Genomic DNA, 15,636 nt, shown 5'->3' on the forward strand with positions numbered 1-15,636 from the left:
CCTGAGCAGTGTACATTTGCAGCAGGTAAAAGATATTTTTCGTAGGACAAAATTTATAAAATTGTACAAACCCCATCAGCCAGGGTACTGTTTGTGTCTATAGAATCCTCAGTGCATTTGGAAGACAGGGATCTTTTGAAACTATTTAGAAAATTCGTGTGACAAAATTTTTATTGTACTTTCAGAGCTGGAACCCAAATGGTGGTCCCCCACTGTGGTGTTTTCATGAAAACACACTTCAGGTTTGTCATCTTTGGCATTTCAGCTGAGGTAATACACAGTAAAAGTGCTCTACACTATACAGTATGAAAGCAGTACATCACAAGATAATGCAGTAAATTTACAGGCCCCATCAAAAGCCTTGTTCCTGTTGAAATCCCAAAAAGGAGCTGTCCCAGGGATTCATCTGTGCTCTACCAGTCACTTCACAGCTGCCAAGAATCACAGGACAGACTAAAAGGGTACAAAAAAGCCAGAGAAACAGCCATTTAAAGCTGTATGTCTAGTGCCTCCTTATAAAAGGTGCACAATGTCTGTAGAGTCGGTACCCTCCAAACAATGGCCTTCATGGTCTAAAAAAAATGAAATAAATAAATGCAGGCCCTTATCCTTCACTCATTAATGTATATCTACAGAAACGTAAAGGTTAAAATATTCTAGGGCTATGGGCACATCGTTATCACACCCAAAGCTGTTTCAGATTATGTTCCTTTAACATGGCATATCTGGCATGGCTTCAAGTCCTGCAGAAGGACTTTGACATATATTGTCACCAAAAAAAAAAAAAAAAAGAGTTTGTGGCCCAAACCGTGCACTAGCTTTTTGCATTCTGCATGCACTGGTCTGTTGTAGCCCACAAGGGCTGGAAAAAATCTTTCTGGAGCTGTGTCCCAAGCTTCCTTTTCTGTGAGACTGGAAACATGGAGTCATACTGCTCTGCCCTACAAATGCCTCCGCATGAAGCCAACCCAAGTGTACCGACTTCCTAATCAGATCCCCGCTCCTCCAGATCAACGATGCTAGGAACTGAAGTCCTTGGAAGCCCATCCCTGGCCGCAACATCCCTAGAGGAGGAACCACCTTTGCAGGAATGAGTGTGGAAGATGACATTGTAAACCAGCTTGATGTTACTCCCCACCTTCTCAAAGGGCTGAAACTGCCAGCTTTATCACCATTTTCATTCAGCTTTTGCCTGCTCAAGTTAACAAAGCTAAGACAGACCGAGCTGTTTAGGCACCAAGAATACAGTTCCTGACAGTCTTATCTCCCAGGCCTGCTGTCTGCGGCAGTGCCGTATGCTGAACACGACAGTGTTTGCACGCTACCCTTGGAGCGCAGTCGCATCCCTGCGTTGACACAACTGCATCTGGAGAGAGAACACGGCTTGGCTTCCTGATCACCCAGATACCGCGCTTGCTGCAAGCTTTGTGTCTTGAAAATGAAACATATCTTTCTCTCATGAAATACACACAGACCCGAACACACATGCAGCGGTCTGTGTTTGCGTAAGTTTTGGGTTGGTTGGGTTTTTTTAGCCATAAAAAAGTAAAAGTTCCATGCTAATTAATCAGTCCAGGAGTATTCAAGGGACATAAAACTTTGTGCCCAAAAGGAGCTTTCAAGCAGTTGACTCACCAATAAGGTACATCGGTAGTAATTCTGTTTTAAGAACAAAACAGCTGAAAACCACTTCAGTGACCCAAAGCCACACAGCAAGCCAGAAGGCCGAGCTGACAGTCAGAATCCTCATTTTCTGCTTCACCCACTGTCAATACGGCCTTTTCTTAACAACAGGTCGCAACTGCCTGGGTGAACAGTTACCCCGTTGCTCAGGTTGCTCTATTTTTATTGATTTGTCAAACATGCTTTCCTGCTCACAAGTTTCTCACCATGCAGTACACACACTATTCAGCCTCCTGTCCTTTGAAGATGCAGAAGAGTTGCTGCTGAAGCCAACAATAGCTAAGTCTCTGCATCACTGGCAGGATGTTGCTCTAAAGGTTACAGAATTGACATCTCAGTGACTAAACCTAAAGCCGAGAGTACAGGAGAGCTGACCTTGGAAAATTTATCTCATCCTGTTTGGAGTCTCACAGAACCATTTGCCAAATCTCTTAATATAAAATATTTCGCGTCATGGATTGACAAAGTTCCTTTCTTACCCTTCCTTCCGTCCACACCAAATCCGATAAGTGACTGCTCTCTTCTCGACGGGAGAAAGCTCAGAGGATGAAGATCCGGTCATTTTACGTGCTAAGGACACAAGTCCCAGTTTTTTACTGTTGAAACAGGAAACACTGTCAGATCCTTCTGGAGAATTCTATTGTTACATTAGCAAATACAGCCTTTGCCCAAGGTGGAAATGGCAGAGGGCATCTCTCTGCCACATGCAGTTCAAAGAAACTGGAGATGAAGGATGCAAAGGAAATCACAGCTCTCCATAGCCTACTGCAGCGCTGCCTCCTTTTATCTTTTTTTGTCCATTTTCTGGTTTTGTTCAGTTTGATTTTTGGATGTTACAGAGGCAGATGCAATATTGGACTTATTTTCCATTCTTTGTCAGAACATTTTTGTTCTAATTCAGCATCAAACTTTTCAACTCAAAAGAATCTAGATTTTTTTTCTTCATTGCTACAAGAACCACATGACAGTCACCGTTCCCAACCAGTGTCTAGCACGCAGGGCCCAGCTGCGAAACAGCCAGACAAATCTGTATCTGGCCTTCAGTCCCCTCCAGCCTCCCCATCCACCATTCTTTTCTACAGCTTCTTGCAGTACACCTAAGCCAACCCCACATCTCGTTTGCACAACCGACTCCGCGGCTGCCAGGCGTGCTGTTCTTGATCAGCAGCCACATGCGAGTTAGCGGCTGCAGCAGCGTCGCTCTAATACATAGTATGGGCACGCCGTGCTCCAGGCGACCAACTGGCTACACCAGTTCTAACCTACAGCTCACCACCCCTACCTCCCCCCCCCGCTTTTTTGTATTTTTTTTTTTTTTAATTATTTCTTTACGCTAATGCACGTATTTACTGATCCAGAGTCAATTTCAGAGGGACAACCCTCTGGGCAGCATAGGGGAGTTCAGCAAACCGTAACTGTATGCTCCACGTTGCTTTATCTCACGCTTTGCATTTTGGACGACACAGAACTTCTAGTTCCCGTTTTGATAACCAGTTTGTTCTGTAGCTAGGAGACCCGCCCTTTCTTTGTAAATGTTACAAATCAGGCATATCTAATCCATTATTCACTAACTGCTGCTGCTTCCCACTTCCATCTCCTATTAGGAGGTAGCGCTCACGCCAGAAATGTCACAGCAGTGTCATGTGACAGGTGGTATTGATTTAGCTAAGTCGGGTTTTAATGTCACTCTTGTTCAGCGGGAACACACGGAGAGCGCACACCAAGCCTCAGCAATGCGGCAGATCAGGACAAGAGCTACCAGCCAGCCCTGCACGGGGCTGGAGGACTCTGGAACGGCATCAGCACTCTGCTGTAGACCAAGAAATTTGATTATTGTTTTCCTCTCCTATCTGCTGTATTATCACGATTAAATTTTTTTTCATGCTTGTAACTATTAATGATAAGACTTTGATTCTCAGGTTTCATTTCAGGTTTACAGCAGAGACGAGAATGGAGGTGACTTGCCCAGTATCACAAGTGAATGGTCGGGAGCAGAACCCCGGTCTGCCCACTCCATCGTTTTCACCCTTTTAAAAGATACCCCCTTTTCAGCAGAATGGCTGCCAGTTTTTTGGAAAGCTGCTCACAGCCTATAAAGTCTGATACACAGAGGCTTTGTACAGTAAAGCCCGGGAAACATACACCCAAAACAAGCCGGTATTACCCAGCCACAGGAGCTGTTGTATAGTGGTCTGCTCCTGCCATTCATGCATCCTTACTGACAGCCTATCTACTGTAAAAAATCCTTCCAAAACATCAAACTTAAACATGAAGTATTATAATACAAGGAGTCTCTGTCGCCAAGGATGTTTGCCAGAAAAGCTTAGGCTGACCCACAGTTACTGTTGCTGCCAGGCTCGGAAATGGTGCATTCACTGGCCTGACATGACCTAAGTCTCCAAAAGATTTTTTATTTTTTTTTTAACTTGCTCTCTGAAAGTAGGTAGTCTGCCAAGAAGCCAACCAAGGCCCAGCCCTATGCCTGATAAACATCTCTCCATCTGGATTTCCCAAGCTTTTGGGAAAGTTAAGCAATTCTCACTTCACGATGTTTGCAACTCTCACAGAAAGCTATTTATATATATAACATTATTCTGCAGAGAAAAGCACATCAGAGCCCCATGCTATGAAATGGAGCTGAGGGCTAAAGCGCAGATCGTACAACCACCACCCCCCCTACACTAGTCAAGAATAAAAACTGTCACTCCGTCTATGAAATGTCGCAAAGCCTCGAGCGATTGTTTATTCTAAATACTACTGGCACCGACCTTCAAAGTCTTTTTGAATGACTATAATTACTAAATGAACTCAAGAAAAGCAAAGACTGCGACTGCCAACTGACAAAACAGTCATTGTGTGCAGGGTGATTGCTGGCCACTGAGGCAACGAATCCCTTTGGTTTGCCAGGGCAGAAGGTAACATTCTTCCACGGGCTGAGAGGTAACCAGCAGCTCAGCGCGGCGCTGGAGGCATGGTGCTCAACGGTCACACGAGATACCACAAAAGGTGTTAGTAGTTAGAGGATTCAGTCTCTGTTCTGGCAGTTCATCCTTCAAAATAACACACACCCATGAAATGTCAACGGTCAAAAGTTAAATAGCATGTGCTTCTGAACTGATTTCTGTGCAGGCTTCTTTGTAAAGGAATTGCTGTTGACTTGGAGGGGTGGGTATTTTTTTGGGGCAAGCTGTCCCTTTCAGGTCTTTCCAATTGAACTTCTAATTTGTAAGTGCCAAAAAGTTATAGCCAACACATGGCTGATAGCAAAATTCAGCTTTAAACTTGTCTGCAATGATGCACCAAGTCTTTTGCAAGCTGGAAAAAATTATTTATTCAAAGTAATAAAGGGGAAAATGTTATAGACGATGAAGCATTAGTGTTGTATCATTCCAATATCTCACGCACAAAAAACATTCCAGCACTACATTCAACCTCTGCTCTAAGAGAAAAGCTCAGCACTGAAATGCCTGCAGGGAAAGTAGTAAACAATTAGAATTAAAAAACAATTTGGTGACACAGCATTTACTAATGAAGCACAGTGAAATGTCAAACATCACAGCTGAAGAAAAACTTGTGGGAAAAGTAGAGATGTCCACAAATGGATAGCTACTACTACAAAGTTCTATAAAGTTCAAGGTAAGTAACAAGTTTGCTCAAACAGAATAAGCGTATCACATAGAACTTGTACTGTACTTCATAGTATAATCACTTGTTTGATAACTCATAAAGTGAATGGCATACTAAATTGCAAACATCTTGTTAAACAAACAAAAATGCTTTATGTAAAAAATGTTAACTCTCTTCATTAACACAGTTGGTTTTGTAAAGAACAATTCTGAAACAGAGCTTGCTACTTCGGGATGCCTTCAAAGCAGCAGTCGATTTTCGTAAGGACTCAATTGTTGTGACAAACAGCTTTCCCCCCACCCTCCTCTCACTCGGGGCTGCTCCAGAGATCACCAGGCAGGCCCCAAACACCCCATCTAGTGGTTCCAAACAGCAATAAACAGCAACAGAGCACTTGGGGGTCATCTGCTGCGCCTCACCTCCTCAGCGTCAAACCGTACATGCCTACACACCAACACTTGCCAGAGGAAGACTCCAGAAACAACGGCACAGATGCGGAATGGTTTGCTTTTAGCTTATCACAAGCATTTAAAAACGGCTCTTACATTGTCATGACAAACCTTGCTTTACTGCAGGCTCTAGTTTTTTTCTAGCAGTAGCAGTGTTTTTAAAATACTCATTCTAGTTTATTTCATCTCTGCTTTATTGTAGTGACCTCTTCAGAATACAAGTTTGACACGAACACTCTGGACCAGAATAACTTGCCTCAAAAGGTAAAGGCTGAATTACTATTTTAACATTCCTCTCTTGAAGACACCAGCTTCCTCTGCCCTCATCTTACAGTGAAAAAATGTTTGCACAGGTGAGGTCTATACCATACGGAGAGCACTGTGTGTACAATTCTGCGGTGCCAGGGTCACAGTGTTTTCTTGGTGCAATAGCATCAACATAACGGACAATGAGTAAGTGAGAATATTTGCGTGTACAGAAAGGGAAGCAAACATTGCAACAGCAAGCAACTTCAGCTCTTCTATTACAATTTTCTTCAGTTTATACTTGCTAAGTCCAAAGTCCCAAATACCCATCTGGGAAAAAGGAGCCTGAGGATAGTTTTACCTGTTGATACTCTCTGAATCTGAGCCAGGCAAGCAACTCAATGGCAGCATTCTCTTCCTACACCCTACAGCTGGGTATGTACGTAACTTTGTCATTAAATATCCTGTTGGCAGCAAGGTCCTACGTCAGTACAGTAAAGCTGTAAAGACAGGAAAAATTGTAAGACTTCAATTGTTACTTATATTCATATTGAATAAACGCCTTTTAGGAGTCGTAACATTTGCCACAGCCACATTAAAAACAGGACTGTATCTATCCACTAAGGAACTTGTTTGTGGCTCAGCATGAATTGCCATCTTTATCCCAGTTCTCCCCTCAATAGGTAACAATATTAACTAAGTAAAAAAAGTAACCGAGTATCCAAGTGTAGAAAGCCTTCCCCATGAAACCCTTCACCGAATCCAGTGATTGCACAAGAGAGATGCAAGGGTAGGCCTTGGACATCCTCTTTAAGGACATGATAGGTGGCAAAGAAATTGATTGCTGACAGTTACCATACCAGCTGAGCTTTCCAACTGCACTCTGGCAGTTTTAAATAAATAAATAAAAAAAATCATTTTAGTTTGGGGAAAATCCTGATAAAGAGAATCATGCTGATGAATATAAAACAAACTACAATTAACATTATCCATAATAGCCAGTTGACTGATTTCTTTGCATGCTGTTCAAGGCGGTCAGATTCATCCTTGAGCTTCTCAAAGTTCTGGTCTGCCATCCTGAGAGAATGCGATAGTGTCTGGGGAGCAAAGACAAACAACAGTTTCAAACTTAGATTTAAAAGTTCTGGCTACCATTTCTTCCAACAGAGAAAAGGTTCAACTGTCCTATAGAAGCAGACAGGTATTGCCTCCAAGTCTCCCCACTCTAATCTCCCCTGGAATCAAGTTATAAGTATAGTACTTAATGTATCGGCACTTTAACCTTTTGGGTTGCAAAACTGAGAGGTTAGCACTTTAACATGCACTACCTGGTTATCTTGTTTTATCACATTTTGCGCAGCCAGAGTGTTGTTTTTGAGACTGCGAGCCAAACTTAGCATTTCTTCAGCTAACTTCTCCTGCATATCCTGATGGTGCTGTAACACAGCATCCAGCTCGACTGCTGACTGCTTCTCATCAGATGCAAGGCCTCTGCAAGAGGATAAGGAAAAAGAAATTAGGATTTCTACATCCTTGTGGGTTGATCTCTGCAACTCTGACAAGAAGAACAGTTAAATCAGCTCAAGTCATTCTATTTAGGTTTCCACCAGCAGGCACTACACCCCAATGGAAGCACATCTGTGATTTAAAGGTCCTTCGGAAAGCAGTTCCCAAAACACTGACCATCATAATGAGAACTTTTGACTTACTTCCGCTTCCTTACGTTTAACTCCACAGAATCTGGAAAAAGAGTTAAATTTGTGTTTTAGCATGTTATAAATTCCCACGCAATCATAGGCTGAAGAGACAAGTTTTCTCTAAGGGATTTTCAGATGTCCAAATCCTACTTGGCCCTCTACCCCAGGAAATATGGATTTCAAATGCCTACCTGCTTTCCACAGGGAAAAGACAACACCTTACGTATGGTGGAGAGAAAAAAAACCAGATGAATCATATCCCTGAGGGCATGGTTTAAGCCCGTGTGTCTTGGTGTTCTTTCAGGACACGTTAGATTGGCCTAGCTCCAGCCACTCTAACAGTAGCTATGGAAACCGCAAATTAATTCCTACCAGTTCCCTACGTGAATAACACGGCTGTGTATTTAAGAGGAACTGAACAACGCCTACTCTAAGCAGCTAAAATCACATGATTTGCTCAGAGCAGAAGAGAACAGGAGCAACAATAAAGGTCCTTGCTAATTCTATAATTAGAATGTCTGTTTCTGTACAAATTCCAGAAAATAGGTTCCTGCAAGTCCCTGCTACCATACTGATAACAACACTTACGCTTTCATCTTTTAGGGTTTTTGGTTTTGTTTGTTTTTAAAATCTGCTATCTTGAAAAGAAGTAAGCTACTAAATTAAATGTACACTTTGGCCAGTCTCTAATACTTGGCCTTCATCCTTCTCTTCCTGTAAGGCTCAGGTTAACTGAAGTTAGAGAAAACAACAGAATAAACTTACCATCGATAACCAAGGAGTCCTGGGAGGCAGAAAGAGAAACAAAATGGAAGATTACAAAGGGCCAGTGATAAAAGACAGTCCTCCAGGCCTAGCATAGTGCCTGTGCCCAGTATTTAAACTATCCAAACCAGAAAAAGGTGACTCCCCACCCAGGCTGGGACACATCTGAGGCATAGCCACCAAAGGCAGCAACAAGAGACAATCTATAAACTAGCAGTAAAGAACAGCAGCACCAAAACATACTGTACCAAGCAGCTCACTCCTCATCTTGCCTGTGCAGCGAGCCTTTGTCTGCAGATGAACTGTTTTAGTAGCTGGGGTTCTCTCTTTGGTTGTTGTAGGGGTACGTCCAGGGGCCAAGAACTGATTTGCCAGAGCCTTTTCAGTTGATGAAGACTGTGAGTAGGAAGAAGTAATGAAAAGTCAGGAATTATCCCATTCTGCAGTGTGAGACCACCCGGATGTGTGACCAACAAGGATGCAGGGAGCACTTCCACAGCTGCTTCCCACAGAACAGCGAAGTCAGTCTGAACAACAGCTCTGACTGTACCCGCACTAATTGCGGTGCAGCTTATCGGCATTTCATAGCTCTCCAGATGCACGTAGCGCCATCCGAAGGAGGTGTTAGACCTAAAGGGCAGTACCTGCCCTGTATCTCACATCAAAGAAGCAAGAAGGATGTAGGCAAGATGTACTTTGCTTTTGAAAAGGAGGAAAGAAGTTTCAGATTTCATACAGTCCCCCCCTTCTAACAAAATACAGAAATCCAATATATTTATTCATGGTTTTAAAAGGACTGCCTGATAAGATTTTAACAAGTGTTAATTTGAGACATAAGATAAAGGCAAACATAGGAACCAGGCAACAAGGTGAATACAAGCAGAGAACACTTTTCAAGCCGAACTAGCAGATCTTACCAATTTTTCAGCTTCTAAAAGTCCCTTCAGGAAGTCCACTTTGCGAGAGTATTCATTCAGCAGTTCTGGGGCAGGCTTGCTATTAGAATTGGAAAAATAATAATATGAAAACCAGAAGTTATCAGTATCTTCTACTGTTCAGGTGACTTTCCAAATAAAATGAAATAGAAAACCCCGACACCTGGTTCTTCAAAAAAGGACCTTTTAACAGAAGTAGTCTCAGGCTAGGAACATGCTTGCAACCCCCTCAAATCCCCTTTTCCGAGGCACTGACAGCACGAGGCATGGCCTGCCAGAGGGGCACGGGCACTGCCCGGGGCCAAGGCCGACACGCCGGGAAGCGTGGCTGAAAACGCGACAGAGCTGCACAGCTCCTCGCAGGGCTGTGTCGCAGCTGCTTTGCGGGCACAGTTTCTCCCTCACCGACAGGTATTTCCACAGGGAAGCCCACGCACCACTGCGGTGCGTGTAGGCCACGTCTGTCTTGCAGCAAGAGAGTAACGAAACCGCAGGAGACACCCGCCCGCCCCAGGATTTCAGAGCGGCTCACCTGGACTGCTTCTTCAGCTCCCGGAGCATGTCTTCAAGAGCGGCCACGTACTGAGGAGAAAAAAGCCTTTAACTGACAACATTAGAGAATCACAGAATCACTAAGGTTGGAAAAGACCTGTAAGATCAAGTCCAACCACCAACCCAACCGCACCATGCCCACTAAACCACGTCCCGCAGTGCCATGTCCACACGTTCCTTGAACACCTCCAGGGATGGTGACTCCACCACCTCCCTGGGCAGCCTCTGCCAGTGCTTCACCACTCCCTCAGGAAAGGAAATTTGCCTAATATCCAGCCTGAACCTCCCCTGGCACAACTTGAGGCCATTTGCTCTCGTTCTACATTCTGTCTGACAGAGGCTGCTGCACGGCTGGGAGCGAGGTTGGAGTTTTAACGCTCCACAGCACTCGCGGCCCCGGTTTATGTGGAGGAGCCGAACCGCGCTGCGGCGGGGCCGCAGGGGCAGGAGGCTCCCGCGCCGCGCGCTTTTCCCGGCCGGTCCCCCCCTTCGCGGAGCGCCGTCCCCGGAAGGCCGGGCCGGGCCTCACCTTCTCCAGCCGCCACTCCTCGGGGCCCCGCCGCTCCGCCGCCAGCGCCTCGCACCGGCTCAAGAGCCGCATCAGGTTCAGCTCCAGCCGCGTCGCCGCCATGGCGGAGGGTCGCCAGCGGAAGAAGCCTCAGGGCCGCTTCCGGGGACGGACGCCATCTTGGGGCGGGGCGCAGGGAGGGGCGGTAGGCGCTGGGAGGGCCGGCGGGCCTTTACAGCGCAGCCCTTTTATTTAAAACACCCCAAAACCAAAACGGAGAACACCACACACGTCCACAGAGGTGACTGCTGCTCGGGGCCACGGCGGCAGCGCTGTGGTGGCATCGCCACAGCCCCGGAGGCAGCGACTGAGAGTGCCTGAGGCGTCCTCTTCCCTCAGCTTCGCCACGGAGCAGGGCTGACACCCAGGGATTTCGGACGGCTCTGGGGTGCAGCCTCCCGCTGCTGCTGAACGGTTTATGTGCGATCGCACCTCGCCCTCAGGGGTTTCACTGCACAGAGGTGAAGCGCGGGGAGGATGAGGCGCAAGCATGCAGCACGATGGCTCCGTGCTGGGGGGGACATTTGCTCCACGAGCACCCCAAACGCTCCGAGGTGACACCCCGGGCCTGCCTCGGTGGGGAGAGCTTTCCCCGTGCTTTATGAAGTGCTGACAAAGATAGGTGACTCCCAGTAAAGGCTTCCTTGGGAAGAAACTGTTCACCAGACAAGGCAGACATTGATAAACTAACACATGTATTTTTAAAAAGTGCAATGTATTAATAAACATTTTTATATATTTTGGTCTCAGTTAAGGCTATTACAACATTAACAGTTCTGTCAACCACACAGAAAGTTGTCATAAAAACATAAAAAAAAATAAGGCAACACACACTGACTCAAACTCACTGTTGGTCCCATGAGAGTCCATTGTAAAGCAAATGGGAAAAGGCACGGCAGCAGAATCGGGGGACTTGTTTTCTCCTGTACACTCAACCCATGTATTTTACTCAACATAAGTTTTATGTTCTACTTTCTTTGCAGGGTTTTAATTTAAAGTGAGGAATATTTATTTTAAACAACCTTGCTTAACCCTTACAGTACTGTACATTTCCAGGCTGCCTTCCCAGCAGCCAGTTAAAAGAACATGAACAAGTTCACGGCCTTCAAAGGGTTAAAGCCAAAGCTGCAAGTCAACTTCAAAAAAGTCCAGACAGCTTAAGTATTTCACTCCTCTATACAGGGAATGTGAGAGTAGGGGTCTGAAAACCTCCGTTTTACTTTTGCTGTGGGTTCGTATTCATCCAGAAGTTCCTGAGCGTGGGCCACTGCAGACCCTTGTGCAATGTATACAGAGTGGATTTTATCAGTTCGCCTTGCCGGCTGCTCCCTTCGTCTCACCATTATTTGAGAGTCTTCGTCAGCCGAAATCCTTCCCTGGGATTCTGTACATTTGAAAATCCCAGGAGGAAGTTTTATATTTGCTGTTGGCATCACTGGAGTTCGACGGGGCACTTTAATCTTGGACAGTGTTAAAGATGATCTGTGTCTTGAAGCCAGGGACGCAGAGGAAGAATTCAAAGAGGTTTGCAAAAGAGAAGGCACTTTGCAAATGTCTTTGGCTCTGGAGCTCTGAGCACGGCAGTGTAATCCAATAATTGCTTTAAAGAAACAAGATACTTAGATACTGAAAGCATGGGTAAAAATGTAACTTGATACAAGCAACTGTGACCAGATAACATCTGGTCACCTGGCTGCATGCAGTGAAAGATGTAGAATAAAAAAAACACACACTACCTTAATACTGACCTTCGGTATCCATCCGTCCTGTTCTATCTTCAAGCAGGCTCTCTGTGCTTGCTGAGGTCTCAGAGTCTACATTTTCCTCATCAGAGCCTCGCTGATCAAGCTCAGGTAACCGGTAAGTTATATCTTCCCTACATCAAAACAGAGACTGTAGCACTCTGGAAAGACAATGTCTCTGATACGAGCAACTTTATGCAGCTCATATTCAGAAGTAAACCTTCCTGCCCGTAGTCATTAAATATTAATTCTCATGGCATCTTCTCTCAGCTAGTCCTTTGCGTTTTCCTTTTCACCTTCACAAAAAGCCTACAGAACACAAGTAACTAGATCATTTTGGACGAAAACTATACTGCTTTACTATCTGTATTACCTCCATCTGCAAAGGGCATGACCTACAGAGATAAAGGGTGACTTACTTTTCTTCTTTTATTGACTGTATGCGATCAATGAGAATCTCCTTTTCCCGGTTATCAGCTTCAGAAACTTCCTCTTCTTCATGCAGCGAGTCCAGTTCTGAGTTGCCACTGTCATTTCCTTTGACCTGTGAGCTTTTACTCTGCAAGACAAATTTACGTGTAACACTTCTCACTCATAAGAAGCTACGCAAGTCTTGACTGTCTACTAGTTGCAAGGTGGAAGACAAATGAATAGGCCAAATGAAGGGCTGATGGAATTGATGAAGAGCTGTTAGTTATCCATACAAATGTTTCAAAAAGTAATAGAAATTTTTCTATTCACCTGATTTCTGGGGTTTTGTTACCTTTTTTGAAGCATAGTAATTTGATTTGCCAGCCTCAGCTTAGTTTTAGTAGTCACTTGTAAGTATTATCATTACATCCAATACAAGTTACATTCAGAATGTCTATAAAATACCAGAGTCATGACAGAACAGGTCAGCAGCCCTGCATGCAGTCTGGGGAGAAAGTTGCACCAATACATGCAGTCTCAATTGTTCAAAAGAGTATTTAAAACCAAGTTGCAATACACATAGTAAGTATTTTAGTCATGCAATAGTACCACAGGGAAAAAACACAACAAACATGCATTCTGAACGCAGGCAGTGTACATACCAGCATCCCCTCATAAGGGGAAGAAAACCCAAGTTTTACAGGCCAGAGCTAGAGAGAGATGAAGACCAAATTCACTATATAAGGCTTCTGATCAGACAGAGTTTGGGTTTTTTTTTAATCAGTACAACAAAAACAAAAGAAAAAGTGTATTTGCTCTAATAGAACACAGCATATTTTTGTCCACCATCCATCTGTGGAGTGAAGTAACTCCTTTGCCACGTAAGAGACTCAGCTATCTTACTTCTACTGATTGAATTACGTGAGAATAGATTTTGACCACTACAAGAGCAGATCCCTACCCCTGCACCCTTTATTGATCTGAGAGTCCAGTACAGCTGTAGATTTAGCTCCTACCTACAGTTCTGGGCAAGTCCAAATCCCTTTCTTATCTTGCAATTCATCTTTGACTTACTGGATGGGATGGACAGGATAAATAAGCAGCACATCCCCTTCCAATTAATTGGTGGGTTGCTTTCTACTGGATGGTGTTTTTCTGGTTTATTTCAACACTTACCGTATTCTGCCGAAGCAATGAGAGGCGTCGAAAAGCAATGCTCTCAGCTGCTTCCAGCTGATTTATTTCATCCATTTTTATCTTGTACTTCCTTATCTGTTCCTTTATGAGCATCTCTACACACCTGGACAAAAGGGCAAGAGTTTATTGAGCAACCTCATACTATAAAAGCTCTGGGGACAACCATGGTGGGATGAAAGGCCTCTCCTCGCTTGGGGATGTTTACCACACGCACACAGGTGGATGGCATGCAATCGAAGTCTCCCAACGCATGCCTTACAAGGGGTAGCACTGCATGGTAACAGGGTGAAGAGTCCAACACGGCAAGCAAAACAGGACAGACTGTTAAAGGTAATGACACGTGTTCTTCCTGGGATAACCAGAGCCTCTCACGCTGACTGTACACAACGATGGCAAGCAAACAGACATTACCATGGCTGCTAACTGCTTTTGCTGCTTCTACCTGTCTTCCCTGTGCTGGCACTGACTGGTAGATACAGAATGAGCCTGCAGCCACCCTTTTCCACCTCTATGGCCTCATGGGTCAGTAAGAAGTTACAAAAAGCTGTCATTTTTCAAACTCTGTTCTCATTGGAGGCAGATGCAAGGCCAGCCATGCAGTGAGGATGGTGAAGGACATTCAGAGAGCCAGAGTTGCTGGAGGGTGAGGAGAACAAGAGGATCAAGGACAGAACCTTCTTCAATTCAAAGAACAACGCAGAAGAAATTATCAGGGGTTTTCAATTATGCAGGAAACAGTTTAATTCTATATCCTACTGTTTATTATGGCTTGTATCTCGGCAAAATATATATGACTGGTGTACATTCCCCCCAAGAGATTATCTTGATGTAAAATACAAACCTGATATTTAAGACTTATAACTATTCTACTTTATGCTTTGTAAACTTGAGACAGGTGGAAGGACTCAGAGACAGGCGTATAAATTGGCAGCACTAACAGAGCCAGATTTTAGCAACTCTTAACCTTCTGTTTCTCAGCTTGATATGAATAAGGTTGTAAGAAGTGCAGGTAGTAGTACTGGCCTTCTATCATATTTCAAAGTACTACTTTGCAGCAGATTGCTAAAACTTACATGGTTGTTTTTGAAACATCCTTCATGCTGGTTAAAGGATCAGAGGTATCAGGACAACGCAAGAGGCATGGAGCAAAAACAATGGCCAAGGCATTGGGTGACATACGGTTGACATCTTCTATCAAAGCCACTCTGAAATTCAACGTTCAGGAAAAAAAAAAAAAGAGGATTTTAAGTGAACCCTGCTAGAATACAAGCAATCTGATCAAACTTTGCCAGAGTTCCCAAATAACATGTAAGGAGGCCTCTAGGGTACCAAGTATGCACAGCAGCTCAAAGAAATGTTTTAAAATTATTTCACACCTACTAAGTAGACAAAGTTTCATGCATTAAAAAAAGGAACAGGAAGCCACCCAGGTTAAGATAGTTTTGTAGTCTCTCAAAGTGAATGTCTGGTGATTCAGTGCCTCCTCTTTAAAAATCCCTTTTCCCTATGTTCAGAGGGCCACTCAGAAAATTCTCAAGTTCCTTGGATAAGAGCAGCCCCTTTACCAGCACCATTTATCCCTGCTCACAAGACTAGCATATGTGCAAGTGTTTATTATCCTTAAGCAGCCCCAACCAAGTACGCTAACATCCTCAGTTCACTATGTACCCATCCGTATAAATCCTGGTGTTCAGATGACTCCAAGTCTTTCAGATCTAGCTTTTCTTCAAAGTTGTTCTTACCTGATTTGATACAAATACACAA

The 15,636-nt window shown here is 44.3% G+C and overlaps 2 protein-coding genes across 4 annotated transcripts in view; both read right to left on the minus strand.

The window, feature by feature from the left end:
* Positions 1-4,707: 4,707 nt before the first annotated feature.
* USE1 (unconventional SNARE in the ER 1) lies at positions 4,708-10,585 on the minus strand. Of its 3 annotated transcripts, XR_009484544.1 has the most exons (9): positions 10,484-10,585; positions 9,935-9,984; positions 9,385-9,463; positions 8,711-8,863; positions 8,468-8,486; positions 7,715-7,745; positions 7,334-7,496; positions 6,367-7,102; positions 4,708-4,733 (listed from the first exon to the last, which is right to left on the minus strand). XR_009484544.1 is itself a non-coding variant. In XM_059831731.1 (8 exons), the coding sequence occupies exons 1-8, from the start codon at positions 10,583-10,585 to the stop codon at positions 6,920-6,922; spliced, it is 780 nt and encodes a 259-aa protein (XP_059687714.1). In that variant the 3' UTR covers positions 5,050-6,919. The 3 variants fall into 3 exon arrangements, 2 of the variants coding, with proteins under 2 accessions (XP_059687714.1, XP_059687716.1); XM_059831731.1 differs by lacking the exon at positions 4,708-4,733 and having other exon boundaries at positions 5,050-7,102; XM_059831733.1 differs by lacking the exons at positions 4,708-4,733; positions 8,468-8,486 and having other exon boundaries at positions 5,050-7,102; positions 8,701-8,863.
* Positions 10,586-11,265: 680 nt separating this feature from the next.
* Positions 11,266-15,636, minus strand: part of MYO9B (myosin IXB) — a 35,233-nt gene continuing 30,862 nt past the window's right edge. The window contains exons 35-40 of the mRNA XM_059831789.1: positions 14,946-15,077; positions 13,852-13,975; positions 13,338-13,385; positions 12,684-12,823; positions 12,271-12,398; positions 11,266-12,122 (exon numbers count right to left, since the gene is read on the minus strand). Of these exons, the coding sequence (XP_059687772.1) occupies positions 11,689-12,122; positions 12,271-12,398; positions 12,684-12,823; positions 13,338-13,385; positions 13,852-13,975; positions 14,946-15,077 (1,006 nt within the window). The 3' untranslated portion in view covers positions 11,266-11,688. The remainder of the gene's footprint in view (positions 12,123-12,270; positions 12,399-12,683; positions 12,824-13,337; positions 13,386-13,851; positions 13,976-14,945; positions 15,078-15,636) is intronic.

Source organism: Gavia stellata, chromosome 32, assembly GCF_030936135.1.
Source record: "Gavia stellata isolate bGavSte3 chromosome 32, bGavSte3.hap2, whole genome shotgun sequence".
In the NCBI taxonomy this organism is placed as follows: Eukaryota; Metazoa; Chordata; class Aves; order Gaviiformes; family Gaviidae; genus Gavia; species Gavia stellata.

Excerpts from the sequence above, each read along its gene's own strand:
- USE1 (XM_059831731.1), bottom strand. The coding sequence starts at position 10,585 with ATGGCGGCGACGCGGCTGGAGCTGAACCTGATGCGGCTCTTGAGCCGG. Across the intron at positions 9,985-10,483 it reads AGGAGTGGCGGCTGGAGAAG|TACGTGGCCGCTCTTGAAGA; the intron begins GTGAGGCCCGGC and ends TTTTCTCCTCAG. Across the intron at positions 9,464-9,934 it reads GAGCTGAAGAAGCAGTCCAG|CAAGCCTGCCCCAGAACTGC; the intron begins GTGAGCCGCTCT and ends CAATTCTAATAG.